This window comes from Marmota marmota, unplaced genomic scaffold (assembly GCF_001458135.2).
Source record: "Marmota marmota marmota unplaced genomic scaffold, marMar, whole genome shotgun sequence".
Classification (NCBI taxonomy): domain Eukaryota; kingdom Metazoa; phylum Chordata; class Mammalia; order Rodentia; family Sciuridae; genus Marmota; species Marmota marmota.
Window position 1 is genome coordinate 1,679,572 of NW_025999946.1, and position 16,290 is coordinate 1,695,861.

Sequence of the window (16,290 nt, forward strand, 5' to 3'; positions counted from 1 at the left end):
TTTTATTTTTCTGTATGGTTGAATAAAACTCTCGTGTCAGTACATTTCCTTTATCCATTCCTTCATATGTCAGTGGACACCCAGACTAGCCCCTTTTATTTTTGTGACAGGGTCTTGCTAAGTTACTGAGTATGGCCTTGAACTTGGTGATCCTCCTGCCCTAGCTTCCTGGTCACTGGGTTACAGGGGTGTGGCCCCACGCCCCCACCTCTTAAAGGTTCCTCCACCTCCACATGGCTACACTGGGGACATAGCCCTTTGGGGGACACACTCAAACCACAGCACACCCCATCCCTTTGTCCTCCCCTCTTCTTCTGGCCCTCAGCCCTAAGCAGCCACTAATAGACAGTTGGACAAGTTTCCCTGTCGTGGACTTGGAGGGGCTGGGACCACACGGTGTGTGACCTTTTGTGTCTGGCTTGCACCCTTCACGCTGCAGCCTGCAGCCTGTGGCCCTGTGCCGGTCAATTCCCAGGCAGGAAGCCTAACTTGTAGGGACAGCAGGTGAAGCCTGCCCCAGCCGCTCCTCTGACACTGAGGTGAGCGCACCCTGGTGGCCATCTCTCTGCTCTGAAAGCCCGTCCCGGCACCACAGTGGTACCCAAGGTGCCTGGTGGTGTGGGGAGGCCTGGCTTCCCTTGCAGGGAGGTGGGCCAGGGTCTGTCTCCGTGGCACTCCCCAGCATTGCCACTCCCTGTGACTGCAGGATGGACCAAGAATTCTCCAGGAGGCTCAGCATGTCCGAGGTCAAAGACGACAGTAGCGCCGCCAAGACGCTGTCAGCAGCCGCTCGCCGGTCCTTCTTTCGAAGGAAGCACAAGCACAAACGCAGTGGGTCCAAAGACGGGAAAGACCTCCTGGCCTTGGACACCTTCTCCAACGACTCCCTCCCGCTCTTTGAAGGCAAGTCACCTAGTGCAGTTTGCTGAAGCTTCACAACTGGGACTTTAGACACAATAGAGGTCCCCTTGGCTTTTGCACACAAGCCTCAAGGTGGGCACCTGTGTAGATAGGGTGGTGCTGCTGTCTTCTGATCTCCCAGCCCTAAGGTGTCACTTCCATCCTCAAGGTCTCATGGCTGCCGTCTATCATTGCAACTCCAGACATCACATCTATGCTTCAGGAGGGAATGGGCAAGGCAAGAGTGTGTCTCAGCTGACCAGGCCTCTTTAAACAGTGTGTCCGGAGAACCTACCTGCGACTTCCACTTTCAAACCCTTGGCCATTCACATCTCTAAGAAAGGCCTAAGGCATGTTTTAGCAGGAGCACTGCCAGCCTGGGCAGCGCAGGTTCCGGCAGCAAGGAAGAAAGGAGGGACAGGGAGTGGGTAGGCAAATGCGTCACCTCTCGTTTGTGCTCGGTATTGACAGGGGCTGCCATGTCTGCAGGTCTTTGGCCTCTCTGGCTGCTGTATTCATCAGTGATTCTTACAAGATCCTCCTGAGGCGGGGTGCTAGGCCAGGGCTGGAGTTGAGGATCAGGGAATGTCAGGCATCTCTGGCATGTGGGCCTCGTGGAAAGGACATATTTGTCCCGTGAAGCAGGGGGCCCTCGTGGCTCCCGGGACCCCGTGTGTCCACTGTCCAGAGCATGTGTCCTCCTAGGTGGACACAGTGCGGGGCACTGAGCAGCAGAAGGCAGGGCTGCTGCCTTCCCTCTCTATCCTAGCCTCCCCTTCTTCCTTCTTTATTTTATTTTATTTTTTTTATATCTTTATTTTTATTTATTTATTTATTTATTTATATGTGGTGCTGAGGATCGAACCCAGGCCCTTGCACATGCTAGGCAAGCGCTCTACCATTGAGCCACAACCCCAGTCCTTCCTTCTATATTTTAAAAATTAGGTCTCAAGCCTAGTCATTAGACCACAGCCCCTGGGCTAGATCTGGTTTTTGTACAGCCGATGAGTCAAGCAAGCATAGAACTTTATATTTCTAGACACCGTGGAAACCACCCTTGGCCTTTTGGTGGTGACTGGTTCCCTCTTGCCTTTTCACCTTCAGAGCCTAAAATATTTCCCTTCTAAGACTCAATTTGGTGACCTGCCAGTCAGGGCAAGGTCTCTGTTTTTTTTTTTTTTTTCTCTTCATTCCTTTGGTCTCTGCTCTCAGAGTCCTCACCATCTGTGCTGTGTGGGCATGTGTATAGTGGGTGTGTTTGCGTGTGTATAGTGTGTTTGTGTATAGTGGGTGTGTTTGCGTGTGTATAGTGGGTGTGTTTGCATTTTTGAAAAGTACCTCTCCTCCTGTTCTTCCTTTCCTCCTTCAGGTTGGGGCACTGTTTATTTTGAAGTTGTACATATGCCTCTTAGATTGTTGCCTCTTCCTGCCAGGTTGACCCTTTTATCATTATACAATGTACTTTTTCAAGTATTGTTTCTTGCCCAAAAGTTTATTTTGTGTGGTCTTTTTATTTTCCCACTAGTTTTTTCTTTGTTGGTGTTCTCAAATTTCTTTTTCCTTTTAAACTTTTTCCACTTTACATACTACTTATAAGCAGTGTGTGTGTGTGTGTGTGTGTGTGTGTGTGTGTTTTAATGCACACGGCAGTCTGCCTTTTCAATGTGACACGTGTACCACAGAGTACACATACATGTCCAGAAAAGCGAACAGGATGAGTGCTCATAATGAGCACATCTGCAATATTCTTGGGTTTTGTTTGCTTGTTTTGCATACTGGGGACGGATGCTCTATTACTGAGCCGCATCTCCAGCCCTTTTTATTTTGAGACAAGAATCTGGCTTAGTTGCGGAAGCTGGTCTTGAACTTGCAATCTTCTTGCCTCAGCCTCCCGAGTAGCAGGGATTATGGTTTTGCACCACTGTGCCTTGTGCCTTTATTATTTAATCAGGGTGTTGAATCTTGATGAAAATGTAGTTTGTCCAACACATTTTATATTTCCTTGTCTTTCCCTTCTTGCTTTTTTTTGGATCAATCAATTATTTTTATTATTCTGTTCCTACCACATCTCTTGTTCTTAGTTACTGGTTTTTATTTAGTTACTGGTTTTTATCTTGTGGGGGCTTCCATAGCCCTCATAGCATGCTTCTTTGACTTGCTGCTAACATAAGGCATTGCTGTGACCACTGCCCTAGTGACACTGGGCCCTCTAACTCCATGTACCACCTTCCCAACTTTTGCATTGTTACCACTTTAATTCCATGTGTTTCAAACCCAAGCCAGCATTATGGGTTTGTAGAACAGCCACCTGTTGTGCCCTTTCCCCACCCTTGTTCCTTCCTGCACTTCTGTGCTTCCTTCTGGTTCTGTTTTCTTTGTGAACAATTCCCTTGAGCATGCCTTGTAGTGCAGGTTTGTGGGTGATGCATTCTCTCCCACCATATAAGGCACCCTAGGTGGAAGACGGTGTTGTCTCAAAATGTCTTTGTTACATTGTTTTCAGAAATACTCTTTGGATATGGAAATTTATGACTGGTGTTCACAGTTGTCCCTGGGTATCTGTGGGCGGTTGGTTCTATGCCCCTCTGCAGATAAAATATTCAGAGACTCAAGTCCTTTTATATAAAGTGACACAGTATTTGCATATAACCTGCCCATATGCTCCTGTCCACTTAAAGTCATCTCTGGTATTTATAGTATGTAGTCAGTATAAATGTGATGTCATTTGCTGTTAGATTATATTGCTCTGGGAATAATGACAAAAGTCTGTATGTGTTCAGCATAGATGTAATTTTTCCCCAGAATCTTTTCAGTCTGCAGTGTTATCCATGCACACAGAACCCAGGGATACAAGGACTGGCAATTGAAGCACTTTAAAGTTGTCCTTCACCGTCTGTGGCTCTTACTGCATATTCGGTTCCTATGGCTTCCATACAAATTGCCACAAATTATGTGATTTCAAACATCACGCATTTGTTCTCTCATTGATTCTGGAGGCCAGAAATCCAAAATCAGCATCCTGGACTGAAATCCAGCTGTCAGGAGGGCTGCTGACATCCCTCCAAGGATGGAGCAGAGCCTCAGTTCTGACCTCTTCCAGCTCGTGGTGGCCGCCAGCATTTTTCTGCTTGAGGCCACATCACCACCATCCTCAAACCTCTCTGTCATCTGTTTTCACATTACTTTCTCCTCCATGCATGTCTGTCCCCAAACTCCCTCTACCTCTCAGGACACACCTGATGGCTTGCTTGTAGGGCCCACCCTGCTGATCCAGGAAAAGCCCTTCCTCTTTGAGAGCCTTACCTCCTGTTATAGAAGGCAGCAGTCACATGTTCTGGGGGCTAGGAAGCCAATTCTGGGGGCACTTTGGGGGCTGCCACCTGGTGTTCCTGGGGAGGGTGGGCTTTCTCTTGGTTTTGTGCAGAAGGTAATGCGCCCCCACCCCCCCTGCTCCTGGCTGTTCTAGCGTCTTCGGTTTCTCAGCAGTCACACTGTGGTGTCTGCCCGTGGGCAGTTTCCTTGGTGGTGTATCCTGCTCACGTGCTTCTTAATACTTTTTAGATCTGTAGCTTGACGTTGTGGATAAGTCCTGCCATTGTTTCTTTGAGACTGTTTCTGGGCTCCTCTCGCCTTTCTTGCACCTTAGTTCTTGGACGGGCCTTGGGATGCCTCTGTCCCCTGCACTCTGTGCCCCTCTACTTTCCATCTGTTTTTCTCTCTGTGCTTTAGCCACCCTGGATATTTTTCTGGGGCCTTTTCCCTAGGCATTATCCCCCTTTTCTGTCATATCCAGTGTGTTCTTAGTTTCAGAAACTGCCAGTGTGTCTGTTGTCTTTTTGCTTGGAATCCTGGACATTGTTGATTGAAATGTCAGAACTTCTAAGAATGTCCGAGCCCTGGATGATGTTCCTGTCTTCTGGAGAGGGCTGGACCCCTGCTCTAGAGCCAGCACTGGTGGCAGCTCACCTGGCAGGCAGGGGCTGAGATGGCTTCAGACTGGCAGCAGCTTTTGTGCAGTTTGCTTCACCCTGGTCCGGGGGGCCTGGGTCATCTGAGCGCCTGAGCCGTTGCACAGGGCCCCCTCCTCCTTTGGGCACCAGCATTTCCCTTCAGTACCACAGGACCGCAGGGACTCTGCAATTCATGGCTTCTTAAATCTGTTGCCTCTTGCTCCTCACAGCTTAAGAATTTGGCAGATGGTTTTCATGGAAAACTGCTGATATCAGACTCAGTTCTGTGCCTCTTCCCTTCCCTCTGGAACTGTGGCTTCTCAGTTCTGGTTGCCTGAGCTGTCCTAAGCTCCATATTGGTCTCACCAGTCTTAGAGAGTTCCAAAAACTGCTCGAGTCCCCAGCCTCTTGGTAGCAGCCCTCTACCTGGGTTGGAAGCAGGTTCATATGTGGGCTCTTCAAAAGAAATCGAGGTCAGCATGAATTAGTACCAGCACGCTGTAGAAACTACCCAGGGAGAGGAGGAATTGCAAAGCATGTACAGTGTCATATCTTTTTTGTTGAACACACGTACACACACACACACATTTTCTAGATTTTTTTTTTTTTTAAAGAGAGAGAGAGAGAGAGAGAGAATTTTAATATTTATTTTTTAGTTTTTTCGGCGGACATAACATCTTTGTTTGTATGTGGTGCTGAGGATCGAACCCAGGCCTCACGCATGCCAGGCGAGCGCGCTACCGCTTGAGCCACATCCCCAGCCCCCATTTTCTAGATTTTTCCCAAGCATATAGCAATCCCCTTACAAGAATAACACACGGAAGGGTAAACTTCCGCTCACATTAGTGGTGGCTGAGGAGGGGGCTGGGGATGGGTAACAGGAGGGTGCTGGCTTCATCTGTGAAGGTTTAATCTTTAAAAGAGAAGTTGCACGGGGGTTCCAGGGCAGTGAATGTGGCCACCAAGTCCTCCCCATGCTTTTCAAACAGCAGATTGGCTGGCCGGCAACAGCTTCCCAGGAAGCCGGGTGCACGTGGATGATCGTCCATTTTAGAACAACCTGGGGTGCAGTGAGGGCAGGGAGCCTTGTCCCTTCTTCCTGAGTGCTTCCCACAGGGTTGCTGCTCCTGTCACAGCACCAGGTCCCTGCTCCCGTTTCCTTGTCACAGCCTGTTCTGCAGAGCTACTCAGGTTCTTCCTACCCAGCCATCCCCTCCTCGTCCCCCACCTCTCCTCCGCCCTCTCCTTGGCTCAGCTCAGCCTGCTGTCCTCGAGGGCCTGCCCTGTGGTCTCCAATCCTCCCATCCGGCCTCTGTGCTGCCGCACCACACTGCTCCCTGGGCCCTCTGCTCTTGCCTGGAATCATCAGGCAGCTCTGGCCCTGGTGTCTGGTGCTGCCATCTCATGGCCCTGGTCAGAGTCTGAGCTCTTGAATGGCAGGGATTTGTACCTTCTGTGTCTGAGATGCCAGCACACGGTGTACTCCAGGTAGACGCCAAGGAGCACTGTGCTTGCTGGTTCTAGGCAGTCTCTTCCTGCAAGGATTTTCTTGTGCATGTGGTGGGAGGGGAAGCTCACTTCATGTATCAGCTGGGATACTGGTTTGACTGCTTTGAGCCCAAATAGCAGTGGTTCAGCCGGACGGGGCTGCATTTTCTCTGCCATGTGCAGGTTCAGCTGAAGGGTGGTCTGGGGAGAGGCAGCTCTGTCTCGGGAACCATCTTAGGTCCCAGGTCCCTTCAGCTACATGGCTCTGTCATTTTTGTTTGTTGTCCGTCCCCCCCCCCGCGTTTTTAATTGGAGCATTATAGTTGTACGTATGATGGGATTTGTTGCTACATATTCGTACATGCACACGACCGACAGTATCACTCCCTAGCACTTCCCTCCTTCCTCCCTGCCTCCCATTCCTGGTTCCTTTCCTCTACTCATCTCCCTTTTGATTTTCATGAGATACCTGCCCCCACCTTCCCCCCCCCCTTTTTCCTCTATTTTCTGCAAATGAGAGAAAACCTATAACCATTGACCTCAGTTTGACTAATTTCATTTAACACCATTGTCTCTAGTTGCATCCATTTTCCTGCAAATGACATCTTTATGGCTGAACACAATTCCACTGTGAATATACATTTTATCTATTCATCTGTTGATGGACACCTAGGCTGGTTCCATAGTTTGGCTATTGTGAATTGTGCCGCTATAAACATGGGTATGTGTGTATATCACTGTAGTATGACGACTTTAATTCTTTAGGCTAAATACCAACGAGTGGTTATAGCTGGGTCATGTGTGGTTCCATGCCTAGTCCCTTGAGGCTTCTCCATAGTGATTTCCAAGGTGGTTGTATTAATTTACAATCCCACCAACAGTGTAAAAAAATTCCTTTTTCTCCACATTCTCTCCAGCATTTATTATTTGCATTCTTGATGACTGCCATTCTGACTGGTGTGAGATGAGGCTTGTCATTTTAAGGATTGTCCCTATCTGCATGGTCAGAGCTGGTTCACAGCATCCTCCCATTCTGCCCCATGGGCCGGGGCCTAGGGTGCCTCTCTGTCACCCACTGGCACATCTGGGTCAGAGTCACAGCTGCTGTGTCAGGGAGCACAGGAGATCTGGCAGGTGCAGCAGGCCTGGGGCACGAGGAAGCTCTGCGATGGTCGGCACCCACGGCCCGGGAGGGAGGGTGTGTTTGGGCTTCAAGAGGGACTGTGCCCTCGTGTGCCCGGGCTGTGGGACTGCTGGCACTAAAGCTGGGGAAGTCCCAGGAAAACCAGACAGGTGTGCCACCCTCCCTGGCTCTGCATGTGTGAAGGGGGTGGGCCTACCCGGGGTGATGAGGTCAGTGGGCAGGGTGCCCAGTCCTACCCCTGCTCTCTGTTCCATGCTGGGCCGTGACACTGCCGTGCTCTCTCCCTCAGATTCAGTGAGTCTGGCCTATCAGCGGGTCCAGAAGGTGGACTGCACCTCCCTGAGGCCTGTCCTGATTCTGGGGCCTCTGCTGGATGTGGTGAAGGAAATGCTGATAAACGAGGCTCCTGGCAAGTTCTGCAGATGCCCGCTGGGTAAGGGGCTGCCCTTGGAGCCCATTCACTGGGTTGTGTCTGTCCTTGTCCACCTGCCAACCCCCTGCTGACTCAGGACCTGCCTGTGGCCTCCCAGAGAGGACAGCAGTAGGGGCCCCTAGGGTGGCTATGCTGTGTCCATCCTCGCTCCGTCAGGGCTCTGCAGGCCCTGGGCACCCTGACCTCTATGCCTGTGCCTTGCAGAGGTGATGAAGGCTTCCCAGCAGGCCATTGAGCGGGGCGTTAAAGACTGCCTGTTTGTCGACTATAAGCGGAGGAGCGGCCATTTTGATGTGACCACGGTGGCTTCAATAAAGGAGATCACAGAAAAGGTACCTGTGGTCTGAGCCGAGGGCCTGTGGGAGCCCCGGGGTGTGTGCTCCTGTGGCATGACTAGCACACAAGTTTCCCGGTGGTGTCATGAGAAGGGGGTCTGAGAAGAGCCCGGGACTGTGGGGGAAGTCCTCTCGCGGGGCATCCTAGGACAGGGACCCTGAAAGCAGACTCTGAACTCCTCGGCAGTTTTTAGGGACTGGGAGCAACATTCTGACAGGTCCCTGCTCCCAAGAAGGACAGCAGGATCTGACAGGATCTGATGCTTCTGATGTCCTGGGGTTTATGCACTGGGCAGCAAGAGGAGGGGGCAGCTATAGGGTGTGTTGGCAAAGCAGCCACCCAGGAGTCTCAGGGGACCTGTGGGATGTATTCCAGTCACAGCCACACAAATGTGCATGTGCCCATTCCCCTAGTCTGGCAGAGTGTCTGTGGGGCTGGGGTGGGTTGGGGCTGTAGGAAGGTCCCTACATCAAGGCAGAGATAGGACAGGAAGTTTGGAGTTGGGCTGGCCAGCCACTCACCCCTGTTCCGGGCTGTGACAGCTATCAGAACTGCCCGTGTGGGGAGACGTTCCTGGGTGAGGTCTCCCTGCGGGTCATCTGTGTGGCCCTCTGAGAGACTGGCTCTGCTGCCTCTTTCGCATCTCCGTTGTGGAGGGAGGTAGAGGTGGATGAGGCGGTGGGGATTGTTGGGGGAGTGGCGCCCCCTTGGTGTCAGAAGAGCAGTGCGGAAGATGTCTGCTGAAGACTGGCTCCTGCCTGCCCTCCACACTTAGTCTGCACCCGCCCCACAGAACCGACACTGCCTCCTGGACATCGCCCCGCATGCCATCGAGCGCCTGCACCACATGCACATCTACCCTATCGTCATCTTCATCCACTACAAGAGTGCCAAGCACATCAAGTAGGTGCCTGTCCTCTGTGGCTCAGCCAGGGTCCACGCCAGCTGTGGCTCTGGCCACCCGGCCAGTTCCTGAGCATGGCCATCTCTGTGTGCATTGCCTCCCTCCTCCCATCCTCCCCCTTTCCTCTCAGTGTGCAATGGGTGGCTGGGGCTGGGTCTGCCCGGTCCTGCTCACTACTAGCCCTCCACGCCTGGCCTCCCTGTGCTGTGTGCTCCCGCATGTGCCCGGTGCCTTCTGGCTGCCTGTGCACGTGCCGGGTGCCCACCTTCCCCGGGGACCTGCTCTGTGGTGGAGCACCCTGCCTCCGCCCCTGCATTCGCCCCTGCCTTGCTGGAGCCCCTGCTGCCCTGGACAAAGACGAACGCCCTGGGGAGACTTGAGGCTCAGCCTGGTTGCCCGACTGTCCCAACAGGGAGCAGAGAGATCCCATCTACCTGAGGGACAAGGTGACACAGAGGCATTCCAAAGAGCAGTTTGAGACAGCTCAGAAGATTGAACAGGAGTACAGCAGGTACTTCACAGGTAGGTGACCAGCCTGGATGGGGGGATGGACACGGGCTTCCACAGCCAGCCTGGTCTGAACAGGTGGCAGCCCCCCTCCTGGACAAGTGAGTTGTTGGGGTGCAGTTGCAGGCAGAGTCCGGCTTTCCCCAGGGAGGAGCGCTCAGCCCCCTGGCTGGCCTCAGGTCATGGTCTGGCCTCGTCTGCCCCAGTGCTCGCAGCAAGGCCGCTGTGCCGCACAGCTGCAGTGTCCCGGGCACTTGGGAAGCCTGAGAGGCCCCCAGCGGTGCATGTGGCCTCTGTCCCCCACCCCTCCAGGGGAGGCCAGTTTTGCCGTGGGATTTGGTGAGGAAAAGCTGTGCTCTTACCGTCTCTGCTTTGTAAAGTTAGCCAGGTCCGCAGAAGCGGGGCTCCCACTCCCCTGCTGCCATCTCACCTTCTGCATTTCAGCCGCTGGGGTAGAATCAGCCACCTGCATGGGGTTAGCATGAGGCCAGAGAGAGGAGGGGTCAGGGGTTTAACTATGTTGTGCAACGTTGTCATCTGGTATGGTGCTTCCTGTAGGGCAAGTCCAGGACCCAGTGTGGTCTTGTCTCTGTGCACACGCACTGTGCACGCATGCGATTTTAATTTCCACTTCACCACCGCCCAGTGCTTTAGTCACATAGGTAAATGACTCCTAGAAAAATGAAATATGAAAACGCTACAACTTATAAAAAAAATCCCAATTTTTTTTTTTTTTTTTTTAATTGCATTCAACAGACATAAAGTTGCACCATCCCATTCCCAGAGCATTCTAAATGCTGTCACTTTCTGAGTGCTCCTTGTCACAGCCCGGGGGGGGGGGGCGCTTTGCCAACTATGCTGTTCTGTGGAGCACACTGGGAGCAGCCCTAGCCTGGTGTCAGTGGTCCCCCGGCTCCACACCTCATCTCTGCTGGGACTCTTCTCCAGGCCACGGACGCCTGGTTCCTTAGACCTCTCCTTATTTTCTGTAGAGTACTTCAGTACTTCTGCCAAAGGGATATTGCCACATGTCCCCACGCTGCTTCCCATGTGCTGCGTCACCCCTCTGTAGTGGGGCAGACACTTTATTTGGGAGTGGTCACCTCCTCAGGGGCAGTTGCTTTTCCTTCTCTTGCCCAGTTTCTGGCAGAGGGAGGAGAGTTGCGGGGTGGGGTGGGACAGGAGCCCTGCCTTGCTTAATGAAGTTGGGCACGAAGTGGAGAGGGCACACTGTTTTCATTGACCTCAAAGCGGTGTTTCCTTGGAGCTGAATGGCCTGTGTGTGTTTGGGGGGCTCTTCTGCAGGGGTCGTCCAGGGAGGAGCCCTGTCGAGCATTTGCACTCAGATCTTGGCAACCGTCAATCAAGAACAAAGTAAAGTCCTGTGGATCCCCGCCTGCCCGCTCTAGGGGAAGTGGGCACCAGGCGGCGACTGGACCGGCCCGCTGGTGGGGAGACCGGCTCGCTCTTCTCCAGCAGCTGAAAACAGAGATGGGCCTGTTTATGGACATGCAGGGGAAGGATCCAGAACCAGGACTCCAGAAGCCCCTCCTTTGTAGTGTAGACAGAGGGGGTTGGCGGCTCGGATCTGGGCCCAGGCCGGCAGACTGCTCCTCTCACATGTGCTTTAAGACAAAACAAAGCAGAAAACACAAAAGACTTGATAGAGGGGTACAACACCCACCTTCCTATAGCCAGCCAATCAGTGATGCTGCACAGAGAGCCTTTCAGATCACAAGTTTACAAGCCTTTTCTAAGTATCTGGTGGTTATGTTTACGTGGACGCCCCATGCTGCTGGTGCCCACCCCACCCCTTCCGCCCCCTGTTGCTTTTGTTCCCCAAATGACCCTGGAACCTCACTGGGTTGGGGGGTGGGGCGGGCTGCCCCGCCTCAGGAGGTTCTTGTCAGTGGGACCAGAGCTTCGGCAGACTTCCTGCTCCTCAGCGGCGGTACCTCTCCTGGAAGGACTTCGTCACTTCAGGTGCTCAGACTGCTGGAGATGGCAGAACCAGTGCCTGGGTGGGGCCAACTAGCCGGCGCTGCGTTTTCCTCCCATACCCGGGAGGGCAGCTTGGGCATCCTCACAAACTCGCCTCTTGGCCTTTCCCTCCTGTTTCTTCACCCCCCAAGCACTCATCGGTCTCCTGACTCTTCTCCAGCTGTATTTGTTATTTAAACATTCTGTCTGGTCCATCATGTCCCCGTCAGGTCTCAGCCGCAGGGCTGGGTCCTAGGCAGAGTGTCAAGCAAGGGTGGACGCGTGCCATGGCTCCCCTCGAGGTTCTGAGAGCCCCGATAGCCTTTTTTCAGCTTCGCGGAGCAGGGCAGGCGCATCCGTTCTTTTGGATGTGAAAACATTCACGTTTCAGATGTTTGAATGAGAGCTTGTAGGGGGAGTTTAATGGTTAGCGTAGCCACTATTGAATATCTAAAAAGAAAACCTGTGACCTTGTTCATCTTGGTCCCAGGGCTCACAGCATGGGCCCCACTTTGGCCTTTGTTGGGTTACTTTGGGCTCAGTTGGGCTTCTCTCATTTTCTTTCCTTTGCACTTCCCATGCCGGGCGAGTCTGGCTGAAGATTTGATGTGGTTCCTCCTTAAACAGTGTGTCCTGTTAATAGGTACTGTACCGGGCTCCGCATAAGTATCGTTGGGGTAGGACCTATATTTTAATACTGTTCCTAACATTTCATTTTAATAGCAAGGTGTCTTTGATTTGATTCTTTGTAATTCTAGAAACTAGATTGTAGTTTAGTCATTACTGACATTTTTTTTTTAAAAAAAAAGGGATATATTTTCTTGCACAGCTGTTCAAAAGAGAAACAAGTCTCAGTCCTCAGTGCTGTCCTTTGTTTTCCAGGTACAAGTTTTCTAGCTCAGACAACTGAGAAAAAGTGTAGACCATTCTCGAGGCATTGCTTGCACGCTGTTTTTCTACGTTGCAGGCAGATCGGGCTGTGATGGGCGGTGTGCAGGCGGGTACGGATCTGACAGCCTGGGATGTTCTGTACTAAAATGTTACTTTGTATCAAAAAGTTTTAGTACAACAAAATAAAGGTCAATTTCAGTAATGCCTGGTGTGTAGATCCCTGAATCCCTGTGTCCCGCCTTCCCCAGGTGCACCCTGCATTCCTCTTGTGCAGCATGTGGCTGGACTGGCTGGTGCGTGAGGTCCTTTCCTGCTCCTGTGGGCAGAGGTCCCTTTTACCTACTGCTGTCACACCCTCTCTGACTCCCTTCCCTTCCCATCTGACTGTCCCGTGTTTTGTGGGGTGCTGGCTGCAGTGGGGCCATTCAAAGGCGTGGGCCGAGCCATGAGCAGCAAAGAGGCCTGAGCTAAGCCCTCGGGGGGGGTCCCTGAATGTTCTCAGGCCTTGGGTGGGAGGGTCCCCCTACCTGGCGTGGAACCATGTGGGACCTCAGAGCATCACATTGTTGCATCACCCAGTACTGTAGGGCCCCTGACATGGCCTGCTTGAGCTTCAAGTCCGTGTTCAGGATGGTGGGAAAGGGGAAATGAGGGGAAGTTGGAAGGTGTGGCCTGTGGCTGCCAGAGCTCAGGTACAACTAAAATACCAGAGAGCCCCTCAGAGAAGAAGGCTGCCAAAGGGTGTGTGTGTGTGGGGGGGTGTGGGTGTGTGGCGGGGAATAGGCATGCTAGGGCCATGTGACCTGACCCATAGCATTTTGGAGTTTGGCGTTAGTTTTTAAAGGCAGTCTAGAACAGGGAACTTAAATCTGTTGATTGTTGAGCCAGACACAGGTCCTGCTTTGCACCACCCAGCTGGGGTTGGGGGATAAGGGAAGACCCAGCCCTGCAGCTGCAGGAAATGGAAGGTCTTTTTGCTGGCGTTCTACAGGAAGAGCGCTCACCTGGCCTCCATGCTGATGTAGTATTCTGAGCCTGAAGAGAGGAGGCTGGAGGAAGGGACACTTGGTCTTCAGTGGTCCAGGGAAGGGAGGGGAAGAGTGTGTCACAGATGTCACCAAGAGGAAGGCAGCTGTTGTTTCCACAGAGGATTAGGCCTTCCTGCCAACCGTCAGTGCTGTGAGGCAGCAGTGCCATGGGGGTCATGACTGAATGGAACCCAAAGACAAAAGGGCCGCCCTGCCCTGGAATCTTGTGTACTGTGTCCTGCTGTGGGATAGGCTCTGATCTTTGTAGGGCACCTCCTGTGTGCCAGACACTATACATGGTGACATTTACGTGCAGTATACATTTTCTCAGAATTAAAATGCTTTATTATGTTTTTTAATGGTACTTTGTGGCATTTAAAAAAAATTCAAATTAAAAGGAATTTTGAAGTTATCTAAAGATGGCCAAAGGTTGTCATTTTGAAACCACAGAACATTCTATTTTAATATGCTGAGCCAGACCTGCAAAACTAGACTTAAATAAGAGGGCTTGTGCCACAACATATACTGTATTCCAGATGAAATAGCTGCTGTCTTTATTTTCTTGCATTGGATGCATTCTTAGAAAAAGCATGGCTGTAACCTAGTTTTATCTCCCTGTGTTTTGCCATGAGTTGTATTTAGATATATATATATATATATATTTTTAGTTGTTGAGGGACCTTTATTTTATTTATGTATTCATGTGGTGCTGAGAATCGAACCCAGTGCCTCACACATGCCAGGCAAGTGTGCTACCGCTGAGCCCCAGCCCCTAGATATTTAAAAAAAAAAAAAAATATATATATATATATATATATTTGTAGGGAACACAATGTCTTTATTTTTATGTGCTGCCAAGAATTGAACCCAGTGCCTCACACTTGCTAGGTGAGCACCCTGCCACTGAGCCACAACCCTAGCCCCGTATTTAGACATTTTATAGCATTTCATCCTGTATTAGAAAATATGTTTGGATATAATTTCTAATTAGTTTGAAACTGAAGGTCCCAGGGGCAGATTTCTCCAGATGCCAATAACAGTGACAGAGATATCTGTACACAGTGTGAAAGAGCCCGTCTTCCATTTTATCTGATCCTGCTGATCTTGAGATGGAAACATGGTGTTACACCTCAATAAAATGTCTGTAGATGCTCTTGGGCGCTCAATGCGTGTCCTACTTCCGGAGGGCATTTATCTGCTAGGGAGGAAATATAAGGTGATCAGCATCTCCTGGAGATTTTCTTTCTAGCGTCTCCAAAAGCATTTTAAGGAGGACTTGGGCATACCAACACAGCCTTGAAGATGGAATAGCTGGAGTCACGACTTGGCATTTCTTGGCATAAAGTCTGAGGAAGGATTTGGTGGTCAGACTCCAACTTTGCCACGTAGTGAACCAGGAGGAGGTGAGCCATCAAACACTTGGAACTACAGTTTACTTACATAAAAGTCCGGGAGTTGGGAAGGGTTAACAGCCTTGAGAAAGTGCTTAAACCAGGGTGTGGTTGGAAATGAAAAGGGAAAGGGAACAGCATGCGGTAACCTTCACATTAATATTGTCCCCTTTCTGGAATAATCCACATCTTCCCTGCCATTTAAAAAAATTTCCTGCAATGTCCACAACAATAAGCTCCCCCACCCACACCCCATCATCATATAGTCTGTGCACACTTGTGGGTGACACTCTGGTCCTAGTCATGAGAGAGAGAGAGCACTGATCCATGCATTTAGTGGCATGGACTGTTTCTGTAAAGGCCACACGGGTGCCTTTCTTTACCATCTTTGCTTCCAGATCCTGAAGGAACTGTTTTCCTCTCATCAGATACAGAGTGCCACCCATGCCCAGCCACAGTGAAGCCAAAATGACATCATTCTGTGGTCCAGAGAGCTGTCCTTGGTGGTCACACTTATTATAAGAGTGATGGAAAGCAGTCTTTGTCACTTAGCATCTGAAGGACCACACGTGACCCAAAGAGTTCAGAGGTCTGCTGAAAATGTTGGCGTGGTTCCTGCAGTGGGTGACGGATTTATTCTGGGTCTTGACAGTTGTAATTAGATTAAAAGCTCAGTCTCTCCAAGCCAGAAAAGGCGCTCAAGGCATATCCTGCTTCTGGAGGGTGTTTATCGGCTGGGCAAGAAATTGTTTTACAGTCGTTCCCTGCACAAGTCCTTCTAGAGGTGGACACCCAAGGACAGGTTGGGGAGCAGCTGAGAGTCCCTGCTGATCTCAATGGCAAAGTGAAAGCTACTGGTTGTTCCCAAGCTACCTGTCATGTTCTCCATTCTTCTTAATAGGAGGATTGCTGGTTATCAGTTCTTCTCCTCTGTTGATTATCGTCACCAATCTCATTTCCTTACTCTTGTGCTTCTTCCTGTTTCCTTTAACCTGCGGCTGATTATTTTCACTGCCATGCTGCCCTTTGTGCTTCCTGTGATGTCACCACCTCCACCCCCGTTCTGAGTTCTGAGGACTCCTACACCCTTGCTCCTATCCTTATTCACAGAGAGTCTTTGGTTTCCATGGTAGGCTTCAAGTGAGGGTGTTTCTCTAGAGATTCTTTAACCTGTGCATTTGCTGTATTTTGCCCTCCGTGGTCTGCAGCTCCTGATAAACGCCCACATGCTTCTGAGGAAGACTCCCAGAGATACTTACAATCCCAAGGCGATTCTTCCTCTTCTTCTTCTACTAACCCTAACTTCTTCTACTAACTGGATGTCACGTTACTCTTTAT

The 16,290-nt window shown here is 51.0% G+C and overlaps 1 protein-coding gene across 1 annotated transcript in view; it reads left to right on the forward strand.

Moving 5' to 3' along the window:
- Dlg5 (discs large MAGUK scaffold protein 5) overlaps window positions 1-12,735 on the forward strand; it is a 103,823-nt gene extending 91,088 nt beyond the window's left edge. Inside the window, exons 27-32 of the mRNA XM_015504595.1 lie at window positions 707-903; window positions 7,772-7,915; window positions 8,120-8,247; window positions 9,045-9,154; window positions 9,568-9,677; window positions 10,968-12,735. Coding sequence (XP_015360081.1) covers window positions 707-903; window positions 7,772-7,915; window positions 8,120-8,247; window positions 9,045-9,154; window positions 9,568-9,677; window positions 10,968-11,071 — 793 coding nt within the window. The 3' untranslated portion in view covers window positions 11,072-12,735. The remainder of the gene's footprint in view (window positions 1-706; window positions 904-7,771; window positions 7,916-8,119; window positions 8,248-9,044; window positions 9,155-9,567; window positions 9,678-10,967) is intronic.
- Window positions 12,736-16,290: the final 3,555 nt, after the last annotated feature.